The sequence below is a fragment of the Parasteatoda tepidariorum genome, chromosome 1, assembly GCF_982258835.1.
Source record: "Parasteatoda tepidariorum strain Cologne lab strain chromosome 1, Ptep-v5.0, whole genome shotgun sequence".
Classification (NCBI taxonomy): Eukaryota; Metazoa; Arthropoda; class Arachnida; order Araneae; family Theridiidae; genus Parasteatoda; species Parasteatoda tepidariorum.
The window spans coordinates 14,384,459-14,396,941 of NC_141755.1; the positions used below are offsets into that span (position 1 = coordinate 14,384,459).

Genomic DNA, 12,483 nt, shown 5'->3' on the forward strand with positions numbered 1-12,483 from the left:
TATATATGTCAGCCAAGGTTTAAACTTTTAAAAATAGCAATTTTTTCTTTAAACGTTTTTAGTTTTTATTTGTTTATAAATTGTAAGTAACTGAGTTATTTAGTTTTTCCATTAGTACAGATTTTCCCAATTTTTACAACTTTTTTGAACTAACTAACTAAACTATTAACTTTAATGTAACTTATTTGTACCAAAATAATGGAGAAACCCAATTCATCCACAACACATTATTTTTTAAAATCAAATAGCATGCATTTTCTACAAGGGAAGAGAACTAAAAAAACTTTTTTAACGTTGTACTTTTATACTCACTACGTTAAAAACTTTTTTAACGTAGTGAGTATAAACTACTTTAAAAATGTAGTCACTAAGATGAAATTTGTAAAACTTAATTTACACCCATGTTCAAATTGGTTTTAAATAAACAAATTGCTTATTTAAACATGAAGAATTATTAAGAAATATTTATTCATGCCCATATGATCCAATTTGTTAATCTAAACCATTTTTTTAGAAATTTGAATGTTTCTTTATTACCTTTAAGAAATAAAGCACATTGAAAGTTTAAAAAAAATATGTCCCTTCCTATTGAAATAACATAAATGTTTCACGAGTGTACATTTAAAGGAATGATAAATTAGCCATTATATGCAATCACTAGTTTACATACTTTTCCACCAAACCATGACCATGAAGAAAAAACCATTTTTCTTCAAAAAGAAAAGGATATTCATTTTCGGAAAATTCCATTGTTATAACAAATCGAATAAAAATAACCTAATTCAACGTTGAAGAAATATATTTTGCTGATAACCATTCTCAACATTTGTTTTCTTAATTTTTTATTTTAATGTAAACCGTGTTTTAGTTCATTCCTTTTTAGTTTAGGCATGAATTAAAATGAAATTAAGAGCTCGATTAGATGCCTCTAACCTGTGAATTCAATTTTCTGAAATAAAAACAAATTTTAAGACTGATATTCATAAAACAATATGATGAAAATTTTTCATTCATTAACTAAATATTTTCCAAATAATTTGTAGAATATAGATCGTTACATATTTTTAAAATTATAAATAATTTTCCATTAATAAATGTATTCACAATTGCTGATGAAATGTATTCATTAAATATCAGGGTTCCATCAAAAGAAGCCACAGTTGAAAAAAAATTGGGAACCGCTGCTTTAATGTATTGGCCATTGAAAAGATTCAAAACCAGGGCCGGATTAAGCGTACGCGGGGCCCTAGACCATTCAAATTTTTGGGGCCCTTAGATAAAAAAATTTTTCTCGTATATTTTTTATTTATTCAAATATAAAACTATTTAGATATCTTTATATAAATATGATTAACATTATGTAAAAAAAAAAATGCTCGTATTTTATTAATATATATTAGAAATTGATTAATTTTTTAAAAAATCATTGTTTTGCTTAATTTTTTTTAATTTATTTTCGAAAAATCCATTTTAAGGGGGCCCTTAATAATTGGGTGCCCCAGACCACGGCCTAGTCTGGCCAAATTGATAATCCAGCACTGTTCAAAATCCAATATCTCATATCTTTGGTGGCTTTTTTCAAAGTTGCATTATCAAATACCTTGATTTTTATAGCAACTATGCTAAGAAACAATTTTAATGATTCAAAAGCCAAACCTAAGTAAGCTAATTACTTAAACCAGGCAATATTTCAAATTGTAAAATTATACATTTTTCTTAAATTAGGGGTGCACAAACCTACGGCTACCTACTGATGTGCGATCAGCGAGAGCTTCTAAACACAATGAATTTTTTTTTTTTTTTTTTTTTTTGAATTTCAAAAAAAAAAAAAAAGTGTGGGCGATTTTAAATCGCACTTTTGAGTCATCACTTATTGACGCTCTCAATTTTCACAAATTCCATAGTAAATCTATGTTGTTTCTCGATCACTTTTTTAACGGTTATTATTGTACGGAATTCACCATGATTTAAAGAAACGCAATATTTATAATACAATATTACATTACACGAATTTCAGTAATCATTTTTTGACTCACGTTATTTTTACCGATTTAATTTTTATTCTAAGTGACGTTTTGTGATTGTTCTTTCCAGCAATTACAACTACCGATCTCCATGCGGTTTTTAAAATTCCGATTCATATAATATTCTGACTCGTGAGGTTTGAATCGGGAATAGCGCATTTAATTTATCACTTTCTGACGTGATTTATTTCTGTCGATTTCATCGTAAATCCATAGTTATCTTTCGGCAGTGAAAACATCGTATTTTCATACAGTTTTGAAAATCATGATATTTTTATTACATTATTATGAATCTCGAAGTTGAATAGCGCCATTAAATAATCACTTTTGTATGCGATTTTTGTGCAAATGTTATTGTAAATCTAAATAATTTTTTAAGCAATTTTCAACGTGATTTCGAAAATTCCAGCATTTTCATTGCGAAAGTTTAAAATGCCCATTTAAATAATCACTTTTTGACGCACTTTATTTGTGCCCATTTCATCGTAAATTTAAGTGATTTTTTTTCCCCTACAATTATTTCTTTCTATTTTTCACCCATTTTTTTTTCATTAGTTATGCTAGGCATTGAAACGTCGTCTTAAGAATTTGGATATTTTTATTACGACATGCGATTTTTAAATCATCGTAAATTTAAATGATTTTTGTAACTTTTTTTGTTGCAATTATTGTTATACTTTTCCACGTGAGATTGACGATCCCGTTATTTCACTACGTTGTTATTAAGAAGAGCGAATTTCTAATTGCGCATCTAAATAATCTCTTTTTGATACAATTTATTTTTATCGTAAATCCAAGTTATTTTTCCATCGTTTTTTTGATGACAAATGGTAATGAATTGTGATATGGTCGAATAACCGAATATTCGGCCAAATAACATATATTCAGGGTAAAATAACAACATTTTTGAGCAGTATAGTAAAATTTAAACTAAAGAACAGTCAGAGCTAAAAAGTCAGTGTCATTGCAGTGCTAAAAATAATATTTTCTGGAAAAACGTATTCATAAAACGTTTAAAAAAAATAAGGCAAATGAGAAACCTTTTTAAAATGCCACACTTGAAATGATCAAATTAAAATCATGAAAGCAAAAGATTGTGTACAAAAGCGAAACAGAGAAAATAAAAATCGATCTTAATTCTCGAAAAACATTTTTAAAGCTGAACATCTCCGTTTTCCAATTACCATATATGAAAAGTGAAGAAAAATAATAAAGTCTAACAGAAACGCTCTTGAAAATTGCCGTGCTATAATAAAAAAGTTGTTACTTTTTTTTTACGAAAAAGCTAGATAGGAACAAACAACAAACGTTCCTAAAAATCGAAATTTTAAAATCCAATGCTCAAAATTTCAATTTACTTTTTTCACATTGCCGTATTTTTAGAAGGAAAAAAAAAATGCTAGTAAATAAAGTTTAATGGAAACGCTCTTTATAATATGCTGTCAAGATAAAGAGAAAGGTCAATTTAAAAAAAAAAAAAAATTATTATTAGTTCCTAAAACTCTTTTTGAAAATCACAGTTTTCTATGTTACCGGTTATCTAGATTACAGTGCAGGAAAAAAGTGAATTAATGGTCTAAGATGTTCCGTTAAAATAAAAGAAAAAAGAATAGTTCTCAATTCTTACATTGAAATTGACTTGCTTGAATATAACTTAAAAAAAAAAAAAAAAGAAAAGTACGAAAACTTGTGATTCAGTATAAATCAATACTTATACTATAAATCAGTATAAAGTAATCTAGTTTCAATTCTTCAAATTTCGTTTCTCCATTTGTCTTCTAGAAGATAAAATTGCAAGTAAATGAATTTTGAAACCGAACAAATATGTGTAAAAACTAATTCTAATAACAAACAATACTATTCATAATAAAGTTTAAAATGCGACTTTAGATTATTCTTTATTATATCCATACACATAGCGAAAAAAAAATACTTTTCTAAAAAAATGGCTTGCCGAATATTTGGCCGATATCGGCCAACTGAATTTTTGACAAAACAGCCGAATATTCCTTGCATTCCTAATTTTAATAGCAAATACAATATTATTGTGTGTGTGCTGGCCAAGTGGTCGAGCGGTTAGCGCGCCTGACTGCGAAGCCAATGGCAGCGGGTTCGAATCCTGCTCAGGGCATGGATGTTTCTTTCTCTCTCTGTGTTCTTTGTCCTTTCCTCTTTATGTGAATGTGACCCGCCCTATAAACGGGTTTGTGGCTGTGTGACGTGGGCGACGCTGCTCCACTGTGGCCAATGGACAAACCCCAAGTGCCCGCCATTAAAAAAAAAAGACAGATCTTTTTTACCTTAAAATTAACATATCAAGTTAATTAACATAAAAGTCCAACCTTCAAATCATTAGATTAGTATGTGAAAATCTGATCATTAGTTAAAAGGTCATTTAAGTTTCTTTTATTTTTATTTTACACACTGCACATATCATTTCTTAAGAAAATTAATCTTGTCTTTTTTCTATGGTCTAACAAAACAAGTAAATAAGTTTGGAATGTATGACTCAAATTAAAATGACAGAAAAATGTAATAAAAAAAACTCAACAAATGTAAAAAAAATACTCAAAGAACATCAAAAACACTTTATTACAACACCACTTTTAATGAAGAAATATGATCTTTTTATACATTTGCATGGATGAGAAGTAAATGAGAGTAGATAATCTAATCTCTCATTTCAGTATCCTTTTCTTCCTCATCAACACCTCGAATATACAGGATATTATTGCATCGAATAAGAACTTCACCCAAGTTTCCTTTAGGCTCCCCATTAATGTATTCTTCTGTATTAGCAAGCTAAATGTCAAAGTAAAATACAATTAGAAAAATTTTCAATAATATATTTTAATATGGAGGCTGTAAGAAAGAATACTAATGAAAGTAACTGATGGGCAAAATTTACATAAACCAGGCATGATTGTTGGAGGAAGGAATTATTTGATTTTTTTTTTCCTCAATGTATAATTTTCTTTTTACTTAAAAAAAGCTGTCATTCTTTTGCTTAAAAGTACTATTTACAAAATTTAAAGAGATCAAGAAATTTTCTTATCTAATATTTTTTCTTCATTAAAGAATATATATGCTGAAAAAAATTAGCAGTAACAGTTTAGTAGTCACCACCACAGTAAAAAATTTAAAAGAATTTTTAGAAACCGTGAAATGTATGGTAATAACGCAAAAAAAATATATGATAAAACCATGTGTATTTACGACAAAATCACACGATTAGGAGGTGTCAAAAAGGGGCTAATCAGGGTCTTTCCAGACCGAATTTACTACCGTTTGGCAGTACCTTCACAAATTCAACTTTAGGAAAAACGGTAGTTTCACAAAATACTTTTTCTTAAAATTTTATTTTTGTAGCCCTTAAACAAATGATAAATCCATATTTCTGTGCTGATTTTTTAATATAATCTTTAGTTTTTCACAAATTATGTCTAAATTTTCACAAAATAGATACCTCACTTAAAAACCTAGACAGACCCCTGCTAATTAAATGTACATTTCGAGAAGCAAGTGGTGTAATAAAAAAAATTGTATTTAAAATATTGACATTTTAAAAAATATGCACAAATTAGTAGTGATTACAACCGAAACATTGATGGAAAAAGTGATAGAATTATGGTGTCAAATAGAGAATACTCAGGTACTCGAATTTTTTTCATATCATAATAATATCAAGATTTTAAAAATCAAGTGAAAATCAACAGCAATAACTGCCAGAAAAGGGAAAAAAAAAGATTCAAACTAATCATGAACTTAGTGTAAATCGAGTGTGGAAAGTATTTACTTAGATATGCGATTTGAAGTTCTCGTTTCTTAATATAATATCACATGAAAATATCAGGATTCAAAAAACCAGGAGGATATTAGTAGCCATAACTGTGAAAAAAGTGAATTGAAGAGACAGCACTATCATCCCATTAAAAAGCTGGAAACACCGTATTAATTTATAATGGTATCGACTTAAATTGAGCGCATCAAAAAGTGATTATTCAAAAGCGCAATTCAAATTTTGTGTGTGGTAATATCAGAATTTTAAAAACGACAGGAAAATCAATTGCATTAACTGCAGTTGAAAAAAAAAAGATTGAAAAAGGGACTGTGGGTTAAAAAGTTAATTACCGAAAGCGCAATTTTAAAATTTCTATGTTGTTATATCATATTAAAAATTTATTCAATCTAATTGTAACCAAATAAAAAAAAGGCAAGTATATCACATTGATTAAATAATTGTTGCTTTGGAATATACAACAAAATTGTTACTAATTAAAATTTTAGTTAAAAAAAAAAAAAACACCATTTCTTCTAGGGAACTATCTTTTAAATGTTTACTTTTGTAATTTTATACTTTTGTGTGTGCCTCAGCAGATTCTAGCCTAAGCTATCACGGTATTTTTTTCTCTCGAAGTTTATTCTAAGTTGTGTTATTCTCTAATAAATCGGTGTAAAAAAAAGTTGTTATTGCACAGGAATAAGAACTTAGGAAGTAAAAAAAAGAGGATGCTAGAAGACCAGAATAAATGTCTTGTTAAGGTGATTTTGCGTAAGTAAATAAATTTAAATTTTTGATAAGCGGAACTCTGAAAAATAAATTATTTAACAGAAATCCAAGAATTAACAGTCTTGAGATTTGCTGAATTCCCAGCCTGGAAAGAATCACATGCCTGATAAACAAATGCCCCCCCCCCCTAAAAAAAAATCTTACAATGTAAGAACTACAAATTTCCTGTACACAAAAAAACCTGTGTAGCTTTCTTTTTCTTTCAATAAATAAAATATATGATTGTCTTCTAAACAATTAAAACTTCTTTTATAAGTTTTAAGTGAATCACTTTTTGTCATTCTTGAATCACGGCTATGCAATCATAAATCCACATCGTTTTCTAATCGTACTTTAAGCCATTTTTTTTCTTTAATTCTAATACTTTTAATGATATTTTGACACTAAAATTTCAAATTACAGTAATTCCTTCCTGACACACTTGTTCTGCGACTATTCCATTCAAACATTTATAACACTTGCAATCATATTTTCACTGATTATTTATCCTTCTTTTACCTATTTCCACATGATTTTTTAAACTTTATTCATAGGAATTTGATAATTTGGTAGAACAGGACAACAGCTTTTTTTTTTAAAAAAAAAATGGGCAATTCTTAGCAATTTTTTGTTCTTAATCTGCTTTTTTTTTGTAATAGTACTATTAATATAAGTTTAGATTTTAGTAGCAAACGGGAACCAGTGAAGGCCCCACACATGAGATGCCAACAATGCTTGAGTTTCATTAAGGGTTAACTTGGGTAGTATAATTTTCAATCCATGAATCAGCACTTTTAATGGACAATTGAAATGCACAAATCTTATTGTTTTTATCTTGAAAATTAAAATAAATACAATTATTTATTTTAACAGCTTAACTTTTGAAAAAGACGGGAAATACTACAGAAAATTTTTAAAATTTGATAAAAAAAACAGAATTTTTGAAACAAAAGCTGAAATTTCTGGGCGGAAAACCTCATCCCTGCTACTCCTAGAAATCAAAACCATAAAAACTATTAAGCATTTATTCTGTATGTGGCTCTTAAACCTAAAATATCTCACTATTCAAAGCTCCATTATCCTGACATATCAGAGATAAAGATTGATAGATAACCATTCAACAAAAAAAAAATTATAACGAAGAAAATGTTTTATCTGTTAAAAGAAACATTTTCGTTTTATAATTAAATTTTCAAAAATACCAATTTTAATAAATTATGTGGGAATTGATCCATAAATCTGAGGGGTGATTTCATAATACGAATTGCAGCAGAATAATTGCCAAATCGTGGCGATTTCTTAGCAGTGTTCCACGAGAAACTCAAAAAATCATCAGTCACCCTTAAGAAAATTTCTACATGTTCTTTTTCAAGTTTAAAATCTATTTGGCACCTTTTCAATTGTAGTTCATGTGACAGATCACAATATGGAAATGTTCCCTTACCTAGAGATATTTTAAGAGTATTGCAAAATGTAAAGATTAACCATTGCTAAGTCTTACCCATGCTTTAAACTCAAATTATGTCAGAAAGTAATACCTAACAAAAAAAAAAATGAATTTACCTGCAAATTCATGTAACCATCAACAGAAACTAAGTAGCCTTTATAATCCATTCCCCATTTCAGTTTGATGATGACAGTCTTACCAGTCAAGCTGTTCAGGAATGGTTTGGGATTTATCGGCAAACTCTAAAAGAAAAAATGCATTTTAAAATAAAAATAGTAAAGAATATAATTATAAATATAAATGAGACACAATATAATTTAAAATGCCTCATGTTCTATCAAAAGAGTTGTCTCGATTTTCTTTCAGATTTGGCTCGATTTAAAAAACAATTTCATTTCAGGAATTCCAACCATCTGAATTTACTTTAAGAAGTCATCGATTAGTCAGAAAAAAAAAGCCTTAATACAATTACTTTTAGCGACACATAAATAATTTTGCATCAGTATAGTTAAGTCATGTGAAATTCAAAAGGTACCATAAAAAAATTAAATATGATTCAGTTTTTATTACTATAAAAGACAACAAATGTAGAATACAAAGAAAATATACCACCATGACATACCATCTCAAATTAATTAGTGGTCGATTGCTAATTTCTTTTGTATAACTTTTTCAGCGGCAATTGAGCGGTATCAGTAAATCTTAAGAAAACATCAATTGATCAAGGTGATTTATTGTTAAAAGTACTAAACTATCAGCTTTAAGCTTTTGTATGCTGATACTTAATGAAAATTGAATTATAGATGTCGCTGCTAAATTCGCCTAAGCGCCTGTTTTTTTTTTTTTTAAAAACACTGGATCAGTTCTGCGATACGCTGTTTTGGGAGCTCGCTTTAAACTGCTTTGACGATGCAGTTCTTAAACGGACTGAAAAGTCTTATCAATTTTCAAAATATTAATATATTGCTTATATTATTAATATATTGTTATATATGCGATCGGTCCCGCAGTGGACTGATCGTTAAGACACGGTTCCCAGCAGCTCAGCGAAGTCAAGCATCACTGGCTGCGGTCATTGTGAGGGTGGGTGACCACTTGGATCAGTCTGCGTAGGGACCGAGGGTGTGCGGTATTGGTCCTCGTTAAACTGTGCTACCGTAAAGTGCTCGACTTCGCGCAGGTCGTCGGGCTACTGAAGCGGGGGTGCCATCCCCTCCGCAGAGGATCAAAATTGTGATGTCATGTCTTCGGAACATCCTCCGGGATGTTTCCCAGACCATCGCCAATAGCCCATTGCGCAGCTCTAGTGCAACGTAAATTAATAACAACAAATGTATGCGATCGAAATGGGCTGCAGGTGGCGTAGAGCAGAACTCTCCACCTATGGCAACACTTCACATGCTTTACCCATTAGCGTGTGGAGAGTCATAGAGGAAGGAAGTGTGTCAGTTTCTCTCTTGATTTTCATATAGATTTAAATCTTTTAAGTTGGAAAACTACATGAAACTGAAAACTACATTAAGCATAGTTCTAAAGAAAAGCATCACGGAAATTAAAAAAAAAATATTTTTATTAAATAAAAGGGGAAAATATCGTTGTACATTCCTACACAACTGAAAAGAGGAGGAGAGGGAAGGGAGAAGGGCCAAAGGCATGAAACCAGTCTCGCCCCAGATGGCTTATTCGAGATTCGATAGCCAATAATGAAGTCCTGGCGGATTCATTTCACTTCCGACCAACTCAGTAAGAGTCGCAACAATTGAATGATGCACCTATAGCCCGAAACAACGATAGTGATAATCAGTGCAGTCTTTATGCATGGGCACACCCGGGTAGTGCCCGGGGGCCCCAGGTATTCAGGGGGCCCTTGAGAATATAATTTTTCATAAATTGCACTAAAGAAAGCTTAGAATAAGCAACATTACCTTATATATTCTTTTTAAATAAATATATTCTATTGCATAAAGTGTGCATTTTTTTCCTACAAGTAGTAATTGATTATTATGCAAACACGAATAACTTGAATAGTTTATCACCAAAAAAAACTTAAAAAGGGAACTGAGATCTATTTTTCTACGTTCCAATGAAAATTTTAGGTAAATTTAGCTGGGCCATTGAAAGATGTTTGAATAACTGTTTAGTTTGACAAGATAATTCATACCTTTTGAATTTTTTTTATTTGTCATGCCTTCATGTTTATTTCATTTAATTATTTTAATTAACTTCCATGGTTTTGAGAATTATTTTATTATTTGAGTATTACAAATGGTTATCATCTCAAATGTTTTTTTGTTTTAAATTATGCATAGTTTAAAAATGCTTTATTTGAGTTTCTGGGGCTATTAAAATGTGTTTAATTATGTTAAAGTTATTGCATCATATCTTAAAAATGATTTATTTTATTTATGTGAAGTTTTTTAGCTCGTTTTTAAACATTATGGCATGTTATAAGGGTCTAAAACATTTTTATGCTATTAGGACGGCTCTGGTGATAATTCTGGCTGAATTATCACTCCTCCCTACTTCTATATGATGCTGGGTTACCCGTATACCTATCGATCGATTAACTACTGTCACAGGAAAGGGGGATTGCCTAAAAGCGTATGTCGACTTGCTTCCAAAGGATATCTGAAGCTAGACGTACATATATTGAAAAAAAAAAATATCTCAAATATGGATGGTGTTTTCAGTAGAAATGTAAACAATAACAATCTCGAGCTGTATGCCTGCTCTAGTTCCGGTTAGAAAGTTTGCTGCTGCTTACAACATGCTATTCTGCGAGGCGATATTTCCAAACGGATAATTTTGTTTTCAATAAAAGAAATAAATTAGATAATTTCTGAGCTCAAATCTGCCGTATTTCATAAGATATTAATGTTATTATGTTATTTTGGTGAGTTTGAAGTGAAAATTTGTTTTAGTTATTTAGAGATATATTGTTAAAAAAGGTGACATGGTTGCTAGATTTTGAATAACTCGCTTTTTTGGCAGTCTTGATATGGCCTCTTTCCATAAGTTTATTACTGTTTGTTCTTGTTGCAAGCTGTGCACCATCTTACGTTAGTGTTAACACTTTTAGCATTGTAAACACAAGTATTGTTAGCATTGTAAACACAAGTAATAAGTAATCAAATACATTGTTTGCAAGAATCTAAAAACACAATGATGCCAAATGGCTTTAAAAATACAACGGAAACAGTAACCCGGAAATTTAGGCGGTACCGAGCTTGCAGCGTTCCCTAGTGTAGAAAACACTATCCATTAGTACACCATGATACGTATACAAATGCCTGGATTAAGCACTTAGAACAAAAGCAGTCTAGAAAAAAATGACTTTTCAGTTAAATACTTTAATCAATCGAAATTGTGTTATTTTGACGGAACACAAATAATCACAGAAGGAATATGTATCATTAAAACCTACGGGATTGGAGCTGGCCGTAACCGAAATAACTTATTCTAAGATTAATTTTAAAAAAAATTCTGATATTTGAAGAAGACTTAATTCATCATTAAAGAGATGATATTACTACTTTTCTGCATCAAAAAGATTTATAAACAATGCTTAAAACATCAGCACAGGATTTCATCATAAGATATGAATTATTTTCTTAAAAAAATATGTGTAAAAAAAATATATATATATAGTCGACGAAAAATTTCTGTACTCACGTTTTGGTAAATAATAAGATATAAGAGTACGCAAACGTAGCAAACATTCATGTAATCGTAAAAAAAAAAAAAAAAAAAAAAAATGAAAATAATAATAATAATAATAACAATTGATATGATGCCATGTATGTATGTTAACATTTAAAAGAAAAAAATTATTAATTAAGGAATATACAAGTATGCTCGTTTCCCGGTTACAACTTGGTGTCCACTCAGCTTCAGATTTAAAAGTACCAGTATTCTGGGTATAAAGGCGGGTATTGTGTATTGCTGACCAAAGTCCTATTGTGCTTCATCATACTGCTGGTCATGAAATTATGGAATCTAATAGTGGAGCCTTATAGCCCATTGTGGAGCCTGACCTACAAAGGGCAACACAGCTCGATTGAGATAACGCTTTATATTTTTCTTATTTTTCTACAATCGTATTTGTTTTTCCTAATAAAGGTATACAATCCTCCAATCATGGCATAAGATTTTTAAAACTATATAAATTACATCATTATCTTAATTAATATTTCAATTTTTTATTTTCTTATTCAAATAAAAATCACACAAAATTTTATCCAGAAAAAAAAAAAAAAACATTTATCTTGACGATATCTGTTTGCTTCTTATGAAACATAGAGTTTACATTTCTCTTAAGTAAACAGTTTTGTTGTTATGTTAAGTTCCTCATAACAGTAAAATGATCAATGCATAAAAAAGATATAATTCTAACAGAAAATTATACAAGTTTCCTATAGGGAAGAGGAAATGGGAAAATCGCGAGTCATTTGATGATATCACTC

General features: G+C 29.7%; 1 protein-coding gene across 1 annotated transcript; it reads right to left on the reverse strand.

The window, feature by feature from the left end:
- Positions 1–4,597: 4,597 nt before the first annotated feature.
- On the reverse strand, positions 4,598–8,783 carry LOC107456459 (small nuclear ribonucleoprotein F). The gene is made up of 3 exons (XM_016074325.4): positions 8,643–8,783; positions 8,137–8,262; positions 4,598–4,826 (listed from the first exon to the last, which is right to left on the reverse strand). The coding sequence occupies exons 1-3, from the start codon at positions 8,643–8,645 to the stop codon at positions 4,695–4,697; spliced, it is 261 nt and encodes an 86-aa protein (XP_015929811.1). The 5' UTR covers positions 8,646–8,783; the 3' UTR covers positions 4,598–4,694.
- Positions 8,784–12,483: the final 3,700 nt, after the last annotated feature.